Raw genomic sequence first — 15,281 nt, forward strand, 5'->3', positions numbered from 1 at the left:
AAACATTTTAATTGCATTGTTTTCTGGTAAACCATCAACTCCTCCAAAACAGCAAATCCCTATTTCATAGAGAAATGGAGATGTCTATCTAGTGTTTCCTTATTTTTCTGCAGGAAGGCACTAGGCTTGTTGACTTCCTCTCCCCTCCCTTCCTTCCTTCTCTCCGAAGGTACTCATCTGAAAAATGAGAACAAAGTGATTGTTCCTGTTCTCTTTCTTAAGTCACTTCAAATGCTATCCGTGGACGGGCGGCTCATTGTCAGGAGGGTTGCAGTGCGAGCAGGAGGCAGAGAAACGCAGGTACAGGTACAACAACAGCAGCAGCTGCAGCAGCGCTTCAGCATCACAGAAAACACACTCAACTGGTAAGTTACACACACACACACTGAGTTATTGCTGCAGCCTTACATACACTCTTGCATGGCACAGACTGGCATATGAGGAGGGGCTTCGGTTTTAATGGATTGTTTGGAATGTGTGGTGTAGGCAGGGGTCTCTGCACAGAGCAGCAAGAGAAGAAGATCATGTCCAGGAGACAGTTTAAAAACTGGCTTAAAGGGAAACTTCAGCCACTCTCAAGCTGTGGGCATCCTGAATTATGTTTTCTATACATCGCTGATGGCAAATTTGCCTGTAAACTTGTTTGTTTATCTACAAAATTTGATCTAAAATGAACATTAAAGTTGCATGTATATAAGTCGTGGTGCACTAAGAATTAAAAAAGAAGCCATTGATCAGTCAATCAAGGCAAAATTAGCTGTTCTGTCAATCAACGAATTATCTGAGAAATATAAAAAAGAAAATAAGCACATTGGGTTCGTTTTTCATATCATAAAAACAGTAATATACAGTATCATTTTCCATTGTTAGTGTGTGTTGTAAGAGTATTTTATTACTTTTTGATGACTTCCACATGATCCTCAGTTATCAAGCTGAACTTGTGGTCACGCTGCAGTCGACTGGATTAGGTCTCAGCAGATTCCATTGATAAGCACTGAAGTATTGACATGAATAGAATAGAATAGATTATTTTGAATGTCATGCAGAAGTACTGACAGTTCCCCCTCTGAGTATCATCACCATTTCATCCATGACCATCATCATCTGCACTGCTACATGCATGCAAACTGTAGCGGACAAGTTATTCACAGCTCTGCATTGACAATACCTTTTCAGGTAATTCATTTACTTAATGATGGATGTATGGTTTAAAACATCAAGTTGCAGAATCAGTGGAGGAGAAAAGAGGAAGTTCTTCCTGGCTATCGGTGCAAATAAAAAAAAATGAACAGAGAAGAAAAAAACAGATGGAGAAGCGAAAAGTGTGCTGGAGGTAGAGGTGAACATTTCACAGATAACTTCCTAATTTCAGACAAGGAGAAGATCTGTGAGAAAGGAAGAAGTGAAAGGTTTCAGGTTGAACACTGAGAGGTGTGGGTGTTGACAGCTTACTGTCTGTCTGTCTGTGGTGTGTGTGTGTGTGCTCCTGTTACATTCTTTCCACTAGAATCTCCAGAGAAACTGTTTCATGTCATAAACAGAAACTAGACACCGCATCATTAAATGTAAAGCTGAGGCTGGAGAGACAGATACTGTAAGTTGGGATTGCGTGTTCTGTGGCTTGTAGTTGAAAACATTTAACCATGTTCTGTCCCTTTTCTTGAAACAGAAAGAAGATGGAAAAGGACAAAGTTAACTTCTCCCCAGACAGAAGTCCTCCTCTCAGACATGAGCTAAGACAAACATCTGAGCGAAGCTTCTACTTAAGCCCATCTCCTCTTTATATCAAGCCCCCAAAATTCTCCCCACCCGGATATCCCAGCTTGTCAACTTCAAGAGACGCCTACAGTGTCTTCAGCCCACCTGCTTTCTTCCCCATGCTTGGTCCTGGTTACACCCAAAAGGAAGGATCCCAGAAACGCAAAAGACCTCCTCTTAAAGTGGATGCACCTGGAGGTGAATCTCCTGATAGAGAGGCAGAGGAGGCCGAAGAAAGCAGCAGTAAGAAGACGGTGGACCTTTCCCACATCCCCTTCTCCCTCCCCCGTCGTCCCATCACCTCCCCGTTGCCTAAACCCATCCCTGGCATGATCGAGCTCAACAGACTGCAGCTGCATCACAGATCACCCGGTATAAATTTACCTGTGCAGGTGAAAGAGGAGCCGATCAGTCCTTCTCCTGTTTGGCCTCCCTCTCCTCTTCTCCTCCACCCGCCTTACTTCCCACCTCTCCACCACAGCCTCCTCCCATACCCCTTCTTCATGCCCGGGCCTGTTATGCACCTCTCCCCCAGTGCTTTCTACCACAGAGAGGAACTTCGTTCAGGTCACGTTACCCATGAAGGAGCTCCTCAAAGTGGGACGAACAGTACCGAGAAGCTGAGCCTCAGTGTTCACGTGGATGACAGTTACTATGTGGACGTCGGAGGGGACCAGAAGAGATGGAAGTGTCGGATGTGTGAGAAGTCCTACACCTCCAAGTACAACCTGGTCACACACATCCTGGGTCACAATGGCATCAAGCCACATGGGTGTCACTTATGTGGGAAGCTGTTTAAGCAGCTGAGCCACCTGCACACACACCTGCTCACACACCAGGGCATGAGGCCCCACAAATGTCAAGTGTGCCACAAGGCCTTCACCCAGACCAGCCACCTGAAGAGACACATGATGCAGCACAGCGATGTGAAGCCATACAGGTAGAGATCATTTTTGCTTGTTTACTGCTGGCTGTTTTCTCCTCTTATCCCTTTTCTTATAACTTTTCTGCACCTCCAGCTGCAGGGTGTGTGGTCGAGGCTTTGCTTATCCCAGTGAGCTTCGCGCCCATGAGCTGAAGCATGAAAAAGGGCAGGAGAATGTGTGTGTGGAGTGTGGTCTGGACTTCCCCACGCTGGCTCAGCTGAAGAGGCACCTGACTGTTCACCGTGGTCCCACCCTGTACAGGTGATCACAAAATCCTTCTCCAGTTTGCACCATCAAGGGCAATGTTTGGGCAGCTGATGGGAAACATGTCGACATTTTGACTAAACAATTGAGATTTAGTGAGCCTTTTAGATCCCGAGGCACAGCCTGGTTATCAGTTTCCCTTTGTTTCAGTCTTTCTGCTATGCTCACCTACCAGCTGCTAGCTCTAGCCTCACATTTTGTAAACAAATGAGAAGCCGGTATCAATTGTTTCTCCACAAGCATCTGCATGCATCAGCCTCAACTATTGTTTTTTTTTTAACATTTGAGTTCTCTCTGTCATGCCTGCAGGTGCACAGAGTGCCAGAAGACTTTCCAGTACCCGAGTCAACTTCAGAACCACATGATGAAACACAAAGACATCAGACCGTACATCTGCAGCGAGTGTGGGATGGAGTTCATTCAGTCACACCACCTGAAACAGCACACGCTCACTCACAAAGTAGGTTTCATACAAAATCTCCACGTTGTATTTGTTTTTTTTGACAGGCGTTGGACTGAATAACATGGATTTTTGGCATCCCACACAGTTTTGCTGTCATAAAGTCAAGACATTTTTTAGTGAAGATAATTGTAAGAGTTTGGACACAAGCCTAACAGGTAGTTTTGGCAGAAGTCTCAAAGTAATCTCCCTTTAAATTCTGGCTCCAGGTGCTACTTTAACCCCTTAAAATCTGGTTTTCCTTCTTGTCTTTATTATACTTTTAAATGCTGTAATAATTTGCCCCATCTCATGAATGACTGTGTATCTACATTTTGTCTCTTTCTTCAGGGAGTGAAGGAGCACAAGTGTCGTATCTGTGGCCGTGAGTTCACCCTGCTGGCCAACATGAAGCGCCATGTCCTCATCCACACCAACATACGGGCCTACCAGTGCCACATGTGCTTCAAGAGTTTTGTCCAGAAACAGACTCTGAAGGCTCACATGATTGTCCACTCAGACATCAAGCCCTATAAATGCAAGGTTGGTCTTAGTTTCCATTCTTCATTTGTAGTGTGGGTGGGACTCGTGCTTTTCTGTAGAGTGCTAAAGCACTTTAGTAGGCAGAAATAGTCAAGAAGCAACAGTGTCTATAAAGGCAGGAGGTTTATACTTATTTTAATCTCCTTAACCCTTACCAAGTGGTTACCATGGCAACAGACATCCTCTTTTTGTACCTAAACCTAATAACAACTGTCTCTGTTGCTAATGCACACAGCTAAACCTTAATAAGTAAGTATAGTATGACACACGCACAAAATATGTGCTAAGCTATGCCTGCTAAGCTAAGCTAACTAGCTTCTGCATCTGAAATAGTGGGCGTCTTATTTCGTGCACAAAACTACATTTTGCAAAAAGCAATCCTATCCCTTGAATTTTAGGGATAACTAAAATTTATTGATTAATCTAATCCAGGAGTCAGACCTGCTGTCATTAAACACTGTTCGGTAGAGCGTGTTTTGACCTTGGTGTTTGGTACGAGGGGGACTGAGACGGTGACCAGATAGCAGAGAGGCTTATGGGAGTGGGAGCCTCCTTGTCCATAGGAAGGATATCGCCACACAAACTGCCTCTCTAACAATGGCCCCCCAGCCTCCCCGGAGAACAGGGCCCGCAAATAGATTTCATCTCGCTTTCTCTGCTGCTGGAGGGAGCTTCCTGTTTTCTCACGGTCCTCTTGGACAGTTTACAGTCCCTCTCTCCTCCTGAAGGAAAGGACCACCCTAATAAAAAAGAATGCAGAGGAAGGACAGCGCAGGAGTTGCCCTTCCCTGTTCTCCTCCTCCTGGCCCTGTCTCAGTGTTGCTTCCTCTCGCTCTCTTTCTGTTTTTCTTGTGTTAGGGAGGAGGTGGGGGTAGAGACAGAAAGGAAAAGAGGATAGAGGGAGGAAGAATGGGTGTGTGTTCGTGTGTCTATGTATATCTGAATGCTTTGCACATTCATTCATGATTACGTGTAGCTCTGCAACTCGGCATTCTCCGAAAATTAGTCATCTATCAAAGGAGATCTGCTTACTACAGCAACTGGTGGAACGAATTTAAGTATATTTACTCAAGCACTGTGTTAAAAGCATAACAAATCATGTTTAGTTTTGTTGAATTACATTGTAGCTTTTATCTGACAGCATTTCTCATTTTTCTATTATTTGTACTTTTACTATTTTTTACATGATGGTAAACATGCACCTTTCTTGTACATTTTCTAGCAATAGGAGGTTAGCTTGGCTTAAAAACAGGAAACTGAGGGGGAAAGAGCAAGCTACAAAAACGTACATCAACCAGCACCTATTATAATATACTAGTTGCAAAAACTGTAAGGTTAATCTGACATTGTTCTGTAAATCAGCACAAAAAACTGGCTGGCAACTGCAGCCTATTATATACAATACACTACATAAATTATATACACATAATACATATTGTGTCAAAATTGAGAGATGTCAATCAGCAGCTTACCTGACCCTGCACACTCTGTTTCTTCAGCTTTGTGGGAAGGAGTTCAACAGAATGCACAACCTGATGGGCCACATGCATCTCCACTCAGACAGCAAACCCTTCAAATGCCTCTACTGTCCGAGCAAGTTCACGCTGAAGGGAAACCTCACCAGACACATGAAGGTCAAACACGGCGTGATGGACCGAGGGCTGGATGAAAGATGTAAGCATGGTGCAGACGTGCCACCTTTTGATGCACTACCACATGCTGACAGGTCTATTTAATGTGTTCATTTTATTCTCAGTGTTTAGACAAAGAGGGCGCCTGTGCCTCTCCACTCCAATGGGCCTCCTCACCCACTTCAGCCAAGAGGAGCCGTTCGACCTCTCACAGAAGCCCCCGGGCCTGCCCGGCCTGCGCCTGTCCCAGTCTGATGGCGAGAGCATCCCAGGGAGCTCCTGCCAGGAGGAGGATGAGGAGAGTTTGTATAGAAGGAGCCAGTACAGCCCCGAAGTGGACCAACACGAGCAAGCAGGCGAGGACCAGTACATCCAAGAGCTGGAGGAGAGAGTGCAGGGTTCACCTGAGGAAGCAGGAGAGACACAGAATCATGAGAAGTTCCAGGAAAAGTTAGAGGAAGAGGAGGAGGAGGAGGAGGATGAAGAGGCATGTGACAGGGAGTCAGCCACAGAAGGACAATCAGTAGATCCCAGAGATAATCTGGTACACCACTACAAATCTGAGCTAGCTGCGCAGGTGTACCGACAGTCCTACAACTACGACTCTGTTTCAGAGCCTGAAGATCATCAGGAGGAGCTAGATGAGCGGGATCAAAGCTGCGAGGCCACAGGCGTGGCAGATATAAAGTAGAGCACAGAATAAAGCCAGGTAACACCCTGAATCTCTGAAGTGAAGTGAATACGGGTCAAACACAAATTACTCAAAGACGAAGTCACAGGTTTTGGGGAATGTTGATTTGTACAGACAGGAAAGAAGGGAGGATGCTGAGGAGACGCTCCCCTGAGGAGAGAGGAAAGTGTGCAGGCCTCTATAGAGGATGTGGTGTAGTAGCAAAAAAAAAAGAGGCAAAAACATATCATGTTAGAATAAAAATGAAGTAGCCTAATAAGAAGCTGTGAAGCATACTGCATGTACAGGACATATCATATAGTGATTAACAGAAATGATGATTTTGACTGTAAATAAAATGCAAAACAAATATTTAATGTTCTAGTTTTTTACAAATCATTTTGTAATGTTCACTCAAATATACTTTCTTTAATCAATGAAAATCAAAAAAGGCTTTAAATCCACTGTGCATGCTAAAAATAAAAATAGTGTTTGATAAAGCTTGATCAATAAATAAACTGTGACTTTTGTGTAGATGTTGTTCTATTTCCTTTGTGTGTGTTGTTTTTATTGTAGCATTGTAATGGGAGTGACCTGAATATGATTCTGCTGAATAAATACAAAGATAAAAGCATGAACCTGTGTGCAGCTTGTGTCTTTAGAAGCCTTATAAACATCCCTGTGAGTGTTTTAAAAGAATACAAGCCCAGATATTGGATCTATAGATCCTCTCCGCACTTTATACCAAGAGAGAGATGTGGGTTTCAAAAAGCTTGCATTTCTCCTCTTGCTTCTCTTTCAAAGCAGAGGAAGAGGAAGAGAAAACACCTCTCCCCTTCTCTCTTTTAGGTTGTGATCAAACAGCAGTGACGGACACAGTGGGTGTCCCAGACAAAGGCTTCATGTGTCTGTGTGACTCAGAATAAAGCATTGTTTCAGGAACCCTACAGAAAATAGAATATTACCACTGAAATAAAAAATGTGTTTCTAAGATGAAAATCCCACAGTGCATCGATCGATCAATACCTCATACACGTCTAATAACAGCTTTATCATAAATTAATGGAGCATTATTCACTGCCACTCCTTTACGTCACTTCAGGTAAACACAGTCATTTCTTGTCAGATAAATGCAGAACAGCAGCTTCTCTGTTTCTACCAGCGACGACCACCTAGAGTCCCAGAGGGCGAAACTGCAAACAGTTTGAGGAAGTTCTCACATCCTCCTCTTCTTTCCTTTCCTCACCTACACGTTTCAATCCCAACCGCTGACTTCCAGAGAAGACCACGGAGGGTGGACGCATCACTGGGTCCTGGGAGAGCCTGTTTTTGATGAACTGAAACTTAACAAAGCATGAGAATCCAGAGATAAAGCAGACACACAGGAGAGGAGGTTCATGACATGACAATCGCGTTCTAATAAACATCTATCTATCTATCTATCTATCTATCTATCTATCTATCTATCTATCTATCTATCTATCTATCTATCTATCTATCTATCTATCTATCTATCTATCTATCTATCTATCTATCTATCACCCCTAAACTATCTGGCTTCAGCATCAACTGTCAGCAAAACATAAGCATCTGCAGTTGTTACCTGATGTAAACAAGACATATATTTGGGCTTAGGACTCTTTTTTATCATTATATTCTGCAGCCGTGTTAATAATACAGCACTATAGACCACATGAAAAATGAAAAATACATATATATGTAATATCCAAACATAATAGGAGAATTAGCTCTGAGTTATTTCAGGTTAAACGAGAGGATGTCATGTTGTATATTATAGGGTGGTTCCCATCCTGCTTTATTCTCTACTTAGCTGTTATGTAAGCCAACAAACTACAACATATTCTTTTTGAAACAGATGAGGAAGTATTAGCTCCTATTTTTGTACGCAAACGTTTGATTAAATGTCTAAATGTGTATTTTTTGTACAGATCACAGATAGAAATTTTACTCACAAGACTATTAATTCCAAATAATTCTTCAAAGGTGGAGATGATTGGTTTTGTGTGATCACCAGCTTTATGCAGCAGATGCTTGTTAATTGGTTGTAACATGTTTATGTTTCATTCTTATTGCCTGTAAAATGCATCGTCATCCTGCGTACACACACTTCAGACTGTTGTTCTGTGTCACGTCTAACCTGCGTCAGCGTCCTATGGATGTAAAGTAAAAGGAGAAGCAGACAGTGAAAGGACAAATACTTCTGAATTCTTCGCATCACTGCACCTCAACCGCAACCTATTTTCTCTTGTCTGGATGAAGAGAGGAGAGTGTGGAAAGTAGGAAGTTTGTTTTAGATTTTTAGATTTTAGATAATAATTTAGATAAAAATAAAAACAATCTTTCATGGTGTATTAAAAGACAGCTGTGTCTGCAGCAGTGTTTACTTCCCTTGACTTCTCCCTCTCTCGTTCATCCCAGGTACAAGCTTCCTGTTTTGCTGGTCAGTGAGAAAGCGAGATGGTGCTAAAATTCTTCCTCGTTTTGTTTGACAAAACTGTCCCACCCTAGTCTCAACCTGTCACCTCCTTCGACCCACAGCCAAGAAGCTTTCTGTAATTATAGCCGAGGGCCTGTCCTGCTGCTGCAGAAACAAAAACACTGGCTCAGTGACTAGAGAGGTGACAGCAGGTCAGTGTTTCTGCTATTCACAGACAAATATATTTACACTACACTCTGCAAAAGTAAATCATCTTAGCTCTTTATTTATGTAGCCGTCCTGCAGCTTCCTGTCTTATTTTGAGGTACTATTTTAGGGAGTGTTTATAATCTTTCAAACATGACTGGAGAAATCTAATGTCCTGAGATGCATTCATGCATCACTCTGAGTGGCACTAAGTGGGACTTGTCATGGCATTAGATGCAGTGCCACAGGGCAAAGGGAAGCTCCTGCACTGCGTGTCTGTCTCTAACCCTGTAGAAACAGCGCCCTCTGCTGTCATTCTTTAGTGTTCTGCTTTCTTCTATACAAGGAAAAAGAACCACTGAAAAGCTTGTCATGTTAATCCTTCAAAATACATTAAATAATTATTACGGTTAGCAAAATATTTCATGTTTTAGGTTTTACAGTCTTCATCACTTTTGGTATAACCCATTTATGCTAAAGAGCTAAAAACCAAAATCCCCCCGTCCCAGCTTCTACATGGTATCATCCAAGATGGCAGCCTCCGTGTTGAAGCGGTGTGTGACTGCAGCTGTCAAAGTTAAATGTTTATCTCCGTCCCTTTCAGGTAAACACATCGTACTAATGGCTACGAGACATTTTACCTTTGTTGTGATTCACTTTTTGTGTTTACCATCTATTTGACACGCACTTATTCTTCATAATTCAAGAGTTCATGCAAGAGAAGCTAATGCCCCCAGTTCATGTACTGTAACATTAGCTAGCTGTACATAGCTGAGTTAAGGTTTTATCTCACAGTTTTCTTTAGTTAAAACCTTTTAACGTTAGCCCAATAACTTGCAAAGAGAGTGTTCATACCTGCATGTGGACTGTTTGTCTTCGCAGCTAGACGATGGTTGCTCTCGGCAGCGTACACAGACACGAAAGTCTGGGAGGCGAGGGAGAAAGATCCACAGAACCTGGGTAAGAAGTAACGCTGCTAATGCTAATTGACGTATCTCCATCGGTGTTTACATGTTATAGACCGGCGACCTCTGCTGCTCTTGTACAGGATGGCTGTTATAAAGAATGTATTGGAAACATGATTGGATTGAAAGCCTGCATGTTTTTGACATTTTTGCTTATTTTTTATGTTTTTTAAGTAATTTATTTTTAAATAATTGATTTTTAACTTAAATAGTATATGGGAATCAGACCAGGCTTCATATGTGGGGAGGTGCATGCTGCAGTACTATGCATCTTACCATTGTGTGCACAAGGTGGCAGTGCAGCACTGCAACCTGTGGTGACTGATCACTAATCGCACATATAATTTGAACACCAAACCTTCTGGGACTTGAATAAAATTAACATTGGTAATATTGAAGTTTTATAGGTTTTAAATGCATCACTGCTGTCGATAAAGTCTTGTATTCATGCAGTATATTCTGAGGAGGTAATTACAGTGTGACATTGTATTAATATTGTTTTCTTTACAGCTTTATTGGCCAACAGCATGGACAGCACGTATGAGAGGAATCTCCCTGTCAGCTCTCTCACTGTGTCACGGGTAAGCTAGATTTGAATGGACTGTGTTTGTTTGTTGCAAAGCTTGATTGTTATAGAGTCAACTTTTATTCCTGACTGTTCTGTTTGTGTTTCAGTTTGTCGACAACATTTCATGCAGAGAAGAAGTCGATCAAGCAGAGTACTACCTATACAAGTATGTGGGCTACTTTTTTTTTTTACTTCCTCTGCATCATTTCTGTGTCACATGTCTACGGCTTCCTTGTCTTCTGTGATACAAATGTATGTGTTTTTCTTGGAATGAATTGTCTGTTTGGTTTGTCTGTTTTGGTTTATATTCAGTCACATGCTTTTCTTTGTTCGCCACAACTCCAGACCTTTCCTGTTTACTCCTTCCTCTGGAATCTGCACCCATGGTTGTGATTTAGTTTCCCAAATGCACCCTTGTTCAGGAGGACACATTCAATGTCTTAATTGGGCAAGAATTAAAATTACAATGCCACTGTGAAACATTTCTGAAATTGGTCATTGTTAGTTTTGGCTAAATTCAGATGTTTTAATGCATTCAGTAAAAGGATTTTGAAAATGAACCTAATTTCTTCCTCTGCTTACCACAGACCTCGTCACGTGTCATTTCCTGTCGTTCTTATATCTTTCCTATGATTTTATCTTTCACATTTGTAACACAGAAATGCACTTTTTCTTTTCCGATCAAGGTTTCGCCACAGTCCAAACTGTTGGTATCTGCGAGACTGGACCATTCACAGCTGGATCAGACAGTGTCTAAAATACGGTGCCAGAGAGAAGGCCCTGCACACGCTTCAAAACAAGGTACACAACACATTAACATGTATGATTTTTGACAGAGAACTACGATGAGAAGATTATTCAGCCAGTGTGGATGAGGCTCATCTGTTTAAGCAAAGAGGAAATCTGATCTGATCAGGGCTGACAGCTGCAGCCTGTTGTCAGCGTGAGACTTTACAGATACGGTCGTAACCACTCAGATGCATTTTTAAACTGATCTGAGCTGCACAAATCATGTCAAACATGTTTGACATTTCAGCCCAGCATGCATGGTCTGTTCTATAGTATCACTGAATTATTACAAAAGCAGAGACGTCAGTGACTATGAAGGTAAAGTGGAGGCAACATAGCTGCATCTGTTGTTGTTTTGATTGGTTACATGTTGCTGTGAGATAAGCTGTCTGTGGTCAGTGATGCATTAAGATCAATCAGCAGTTGTATTACTGAGTGTGGTATACACCATCTTTAACCAATCATGTATGGTAAACACTCCTACAGTTCATGGACAAACATCATACTGTCATACATGATGCAAATGTTTCTTCAAACCTGTGTGCAGGTCCAGTATGGAATATTTCCAGATGACTTCACCTTTAACCTGCTGATGGATTCCTACATTAAGGAGGGAGACTTTAAGTGTAAGGGCTTTGATAGTCTTTTCTGCCACATGTTGAGGAAAAATAGAGTTCCCACAGGTTAAAATAAAGTGCAGACCCTTCCATTCCTGTTGACTTTGAATATTGGCAGAAATGCATGAAGAAAAATCAGATTTCAAACATTTCTTTCCTTGTTTGTAAAAGACAGAGCTAAAGGGGAAGCCTGACTTTTTCTGTAATAACAGAAAACAGCCACCGTTCATAGATAAGACTCACGCTTTGTGGTTATTTAACTGGATTTGTTGCTGTTAAATGCTATTTATAGTTTTCATTCAATGAACCTGTCAAAGGCCAGAAAGCATTGAGGGATATGTGAAGCTCTTCATTTTTTAATTCAGAACTGCATCATGTTTTCAGTTGTCTTACAGACTGTAGAGTTTATGTTTGAACACTACCAAAGACGTATGATTGTGTTTTTTGTGGTTCAGCTGCGTGCTCTGTGGTTGAAGAGGTGATGCATCAGGAAGCCTTCGACATTCCCTCCACACAAATCATGTCTCTCTACGCTCTGGGCAGTTACCTAGCAACCAGACCACAACTCACTGTGAGTACAGCAGCAGCAGCAGCACCCAAGGTGTAACGGCAACAAGTGATTCCAGTTTGGTTATTCATTTCCTGTTCTCAGAGTGACATCTGAGCTTGTTTACTTCAGAAATGACAAACATTAATGCCATAAAGACAGAAACTCAGTAGCATGTGGAGGACTGAGCTCGACTACACACCTTTACTGAACCACTTGTTTTGCTCCGTGTTCAGGTGTCAGAGGAGCGAGCTTTTGGGGCATCGTTGCTCATCTGTGGACTGAAGCAAAACAACACCATTGGCTTTAGTGCCCAGCTGCTGGGCAATGCTTTCCTAGGTGTGTATTTGAAGTCGTTTCTCCACAGTGTTGTCATGATTAATACACCCCGCAGTCATTAATTTTGCTGCTTGTCTCATTTATTCAACTCCCTTCTTCCACAATCAGGAAAAGTGGAGAACTTAATGGGCATACATGCCATCTTTAAAGGGATGCCTCTCTCCTGGGCTCGAGGATATCTGGGCGAAGCACTGGCTGTTATGGAGAGAGTGGCTGCTGCTTCTGGGGATGTAAAGCTGTCCAAAGACACAGTAAGTACATACAGATTCACAGGAGAATGCATAGGTCATACACTAAAACAAATACTGAGATTAAGTTCCCAATTATACTTCTGTAATTTTAATCCAGATGTACCAACAGAATTGAAAGTGATAATGCTGCACGACTGTGGCTCTGCAAAAACAATGCAGCACACACCTCTCACTGACTGGTGTTACTGTCCAGGTCGGCACAGACAGGCTTCATCTGCTGAGCTGAAACACACACGCTGTCATATTGTTGTTATTTTTACATATATGCACGCACATGCACAGTCGGCGGTAGCTCTTGTAATCCGGCCTGTGCTGTCTAGTTCAATAGGCCACCTTGTCTGTGTCTAATGAGATTTTGAAGAGCCTGCAGCACAAAAGATGTCTGTGAGAATCACTGCGACAAGAACTAAACAGCCTGTGTCAGACAGCTGTGCGGCAATAATGCAGACTGTGAAGATAACACTGTAGGACAGAGAGGAAGTATTACCTCTCAAATCATGGTGCTGCCTCAGGTTACAGTTAATCTTACCTCTTTGTGAGATTAGAAGAGGTGAGTTGTCGAGTGTGGTGTTCAGCCTCTTTCATCATTTGCCCCCTCTGTAATCAATTAACTCTTCATGCAACATTTTCAGGTAGGAACAGCTTCTTCACAATGATACAAATATTAACCGCACTCACCACTCTTTTTTGTTTTTACAGCTGGACTATGTGAGTGACTTGCTGCAGGAGCTGTCCTCCACCTCAGACTCCTCTGAGGAAGAGTCAGAAGCAGAAGAGGGCAAGAAGGAGGAGGTTTTGGATGAGGATGATCAGGCCGAGCAGGCTAAGCTGCCTCAGTATGTCAGCAGATTCAAGGTGGGTGTATGGTGTGTGTACAACAGGTGCGCTTTTGCTTGTTGCTGCAGCTGAATTTACATTAGTTTTCTTTGTCTGGGAAAGCCAGAGGTTTCCTGTCATGTCTGAGGTTGCAACACAGGAGTACACAGTGTGCTGTGGGTCTCTGATGTAATTGAGAGATTTGTTTGTTTCGTTTTTACCTTTACCGAAGGTCAAGAATTTTAAAACTCTTCTTAGCCTAAAAAATGTGACGGCCAGTTTTGACTCAAGTGATCTGACAGGTGGTCATACCTTTGATGGGAGCTACCTTGATGTTTCCACAAGCTCTGCATTCAAGGTGCTTCCAGGCGTTTCTGTTTACATCCAGCCTTACTCACCAAGATGCACTGTGCATATATCCTTGAGTTCATGTTTAATGCATTTCCTTTCTCATAAAGCATTTTCATATACATTTTTCATTTTTCTTCTTTCCTGCCTTTGTTGCTGCATCAGGCTTTTTGACATGTTACCACCACCTGTATATGAAAATGGTGAGAAACCAGTAACTGGAATGCGGACTTCAGAGATTGCGTGCACAAAATACATCCTGGTGTGCCTAGACGAGAACAAAGAAAACAGGGGGCCCACTCCAAAACATTGATAGTGGTCAAAAATATAAATCGTAGTGTTTCACTAGTGACGTTATTTCCATAAATATCTGATACAGCTAGTCAACAATGTGCTGCGGTAATATAATCAGATAAAAATCCAGTTTACTGCATGTGGTTCACAGCATTCATGCACAATTAGACCTTAACTTCCTAACCTTAATCCTTGTTAGTCATTAAATGAAGTGATGTTGCTGACTGTTTGGTGCCTTCAGCCATTTTCTTATTTCCTCTCTCTCTCTCTCTCTCTTTCTCTCTCTCTCTCTCTCTCCCTACAGGAACTGAGCAGCCAGCTGGAGTCTCAGGGTAAAGTGGACTCTGCCTCCTTCCAGGCTTTGGTGACCAATCTGGCCCAGCAGAACCTGGCTGCTGCAGAGAAACTGGACCTGGAGCAGTATGAGAGCCGGGTGCAGGTGTGGGAAGCTGAGAGGAGGCATCTGGTCCTGAGAGAGAAGGAGTTCAGGGAGAAGGCCGAGCAGGAGCGACAGGAGCGCTTAGCTGCCAGGGCTGCAGCTCAGCAGGCCTGAAGGAGCATGTGTGTCAGTAGCTGCTTTGTATATATCAGTTATCGTGTGCTAATGTGATAAGTGTTGCTCCAGGCTAATATATTGTCAAAAATAAAATCCATTTTGATTCGTAACATAAACTCTTCACTGTTTATCTTTTGGGCACTATGGGATGATGTCATGCACACATCGATTGTTGAATCTGATGCCGGTGTGACCTCATGTAAGCCAAACGAAGAGGAACACTGAGGAAAGATCGTACCATCACTTCCTCCCACTCCTTTTCCTCTCTGCTTGTAGTCATGTTTGCTGCACATGTGTGTGTGTGTGTGTGTCTTTC

General features: G+C 42.6%; 2 protein-coding genes across 3 annotated transcripts; both read left to right on the top strand.

Annotated features, from left to right (window-relative positions):
* The first annotated feature begins 228 nt into the window (after window positions 1–228).
* znf366 (zinc finger protein 366) lies at window positions 229–6,748 on the top strand. Of its 2 annotated transcripts, none has more exons than XM_028414932.1 (7): window positions 229–365; window positions 1,670–2,698; window positions 2,778–2,945; window positions 3,258–3,408; window positions 3,739–3,930; window positions 5,430–5,604; window positions 5,687–6,748. In XM_028414932.1, the coding sequence occupies exons 2-7, from the start codon at window positions 1,677–1,679 to the stop codon at window positions 6,250–6,252; spliced, it is 2,274 nt and encodes a 757-aa protein (XP_028270733.1). In that variant the 5' UTR covers window positions 229–365; window positions 1,670–1,676; the 3' UTR covers window positions 6,253–6,748. The 2 variants fall into 2 exon arrangements, with proteins under 2 accessions (XP_028270733.1, XP_028270734.1); XM_028414933.1 differs by lacking the exon at window positions 229–365 and adding an exon at window positions 1,530–1,594.
* A 2,643-nt stretch (window positions 6,749–9,391) lies between these two features.
* mrps27 (mitochondrial ribosomal protein S27) lies at window positions 9,392–15,081 on the top strand. Its single transcript, XM_028414934.1, has 11 exons — window positions 9,392–9,479; window positions 9,758–9,835; window positions 10,351–10,421; window positions 10,516–10,574; window positions 11,095–11,209; window positions 11,745–11,823; window positions 12,270–12,385; window positions 12,598–12,700; window positions 12,809–12,951; window positions 13,651–13,806; window positions 14,714–15,081. The coding sequence occupies exons 1-11, from the start codon at window positions 9,392–9,394 to the stop codon at window positions 14,960–14,962; spliced, it is 1,257 nt and encodes a 418-aa protein (XP_028270735.1). The 3' UTR covers window positions 14,963–15,081.
* The last annotated feature ends 200 nt before the right edge of the window (window positions 15,082–15,281 follow it).

The sequence above is a fragment of the Parambassis ranga genome, chromosome 9 (genome assembly GCF_900634625.1).
Source record: "Parambassis ranga chromosome 9, fParRan2.1, whole genome shotgun sequence".
NCBI classification, from domain to species: Eukaryota; Metazoa; Chordata; class Actinopteri; family Ambassidae; genus Parambassis; species Parambassis ranga.

Bases quoted from the DNA above. Each gene is read 5' to 3' on its own strand.
- znf366 (XM_028414932.1), top strand. From the start codon at position 1,677: ATGGAAAAGGACAAAGTTAACTTCTCCCCAGACAGAAGTCCTCCTCTC. The intron at 2,699-2,777 runs GTAGAGATCATT...CTGCACCTCCAG, and splicing joins AGCGATGTGAAGCCATACAG to CTGCAGGGTGTGTGGTCGAG. The intron at 3,931-5,429 runs GTTGGTCTTAGT...CTGTTTCTTCAG, and splicing joins TCAAGCCCTATAAATGCAAG to CTTTGTGGGAAGGAGTTCAA.
- mrps27 (XM_028414934.1), top strand. From the start codon at position 9,392: ATGGTATCATCCAAGATGGCAGCCTCCGTGTTGAAGCGGTGTGTGACT. The intron at 11,210-11,744 runs GTACACAACACA...ACCTGTGTGCAG, and splicing joins TGCACACGCTTCAAAACAAG to GTCCAGTATGGAATATTTCC. The intron at 11,824-12,269 runs GTAAGGGCTTTG...TTTGTGGTTCAG, and splicing joins TAAGGAGGGAGACTTTAAGT to CTGCGTGCTCTGTGGTTGAA.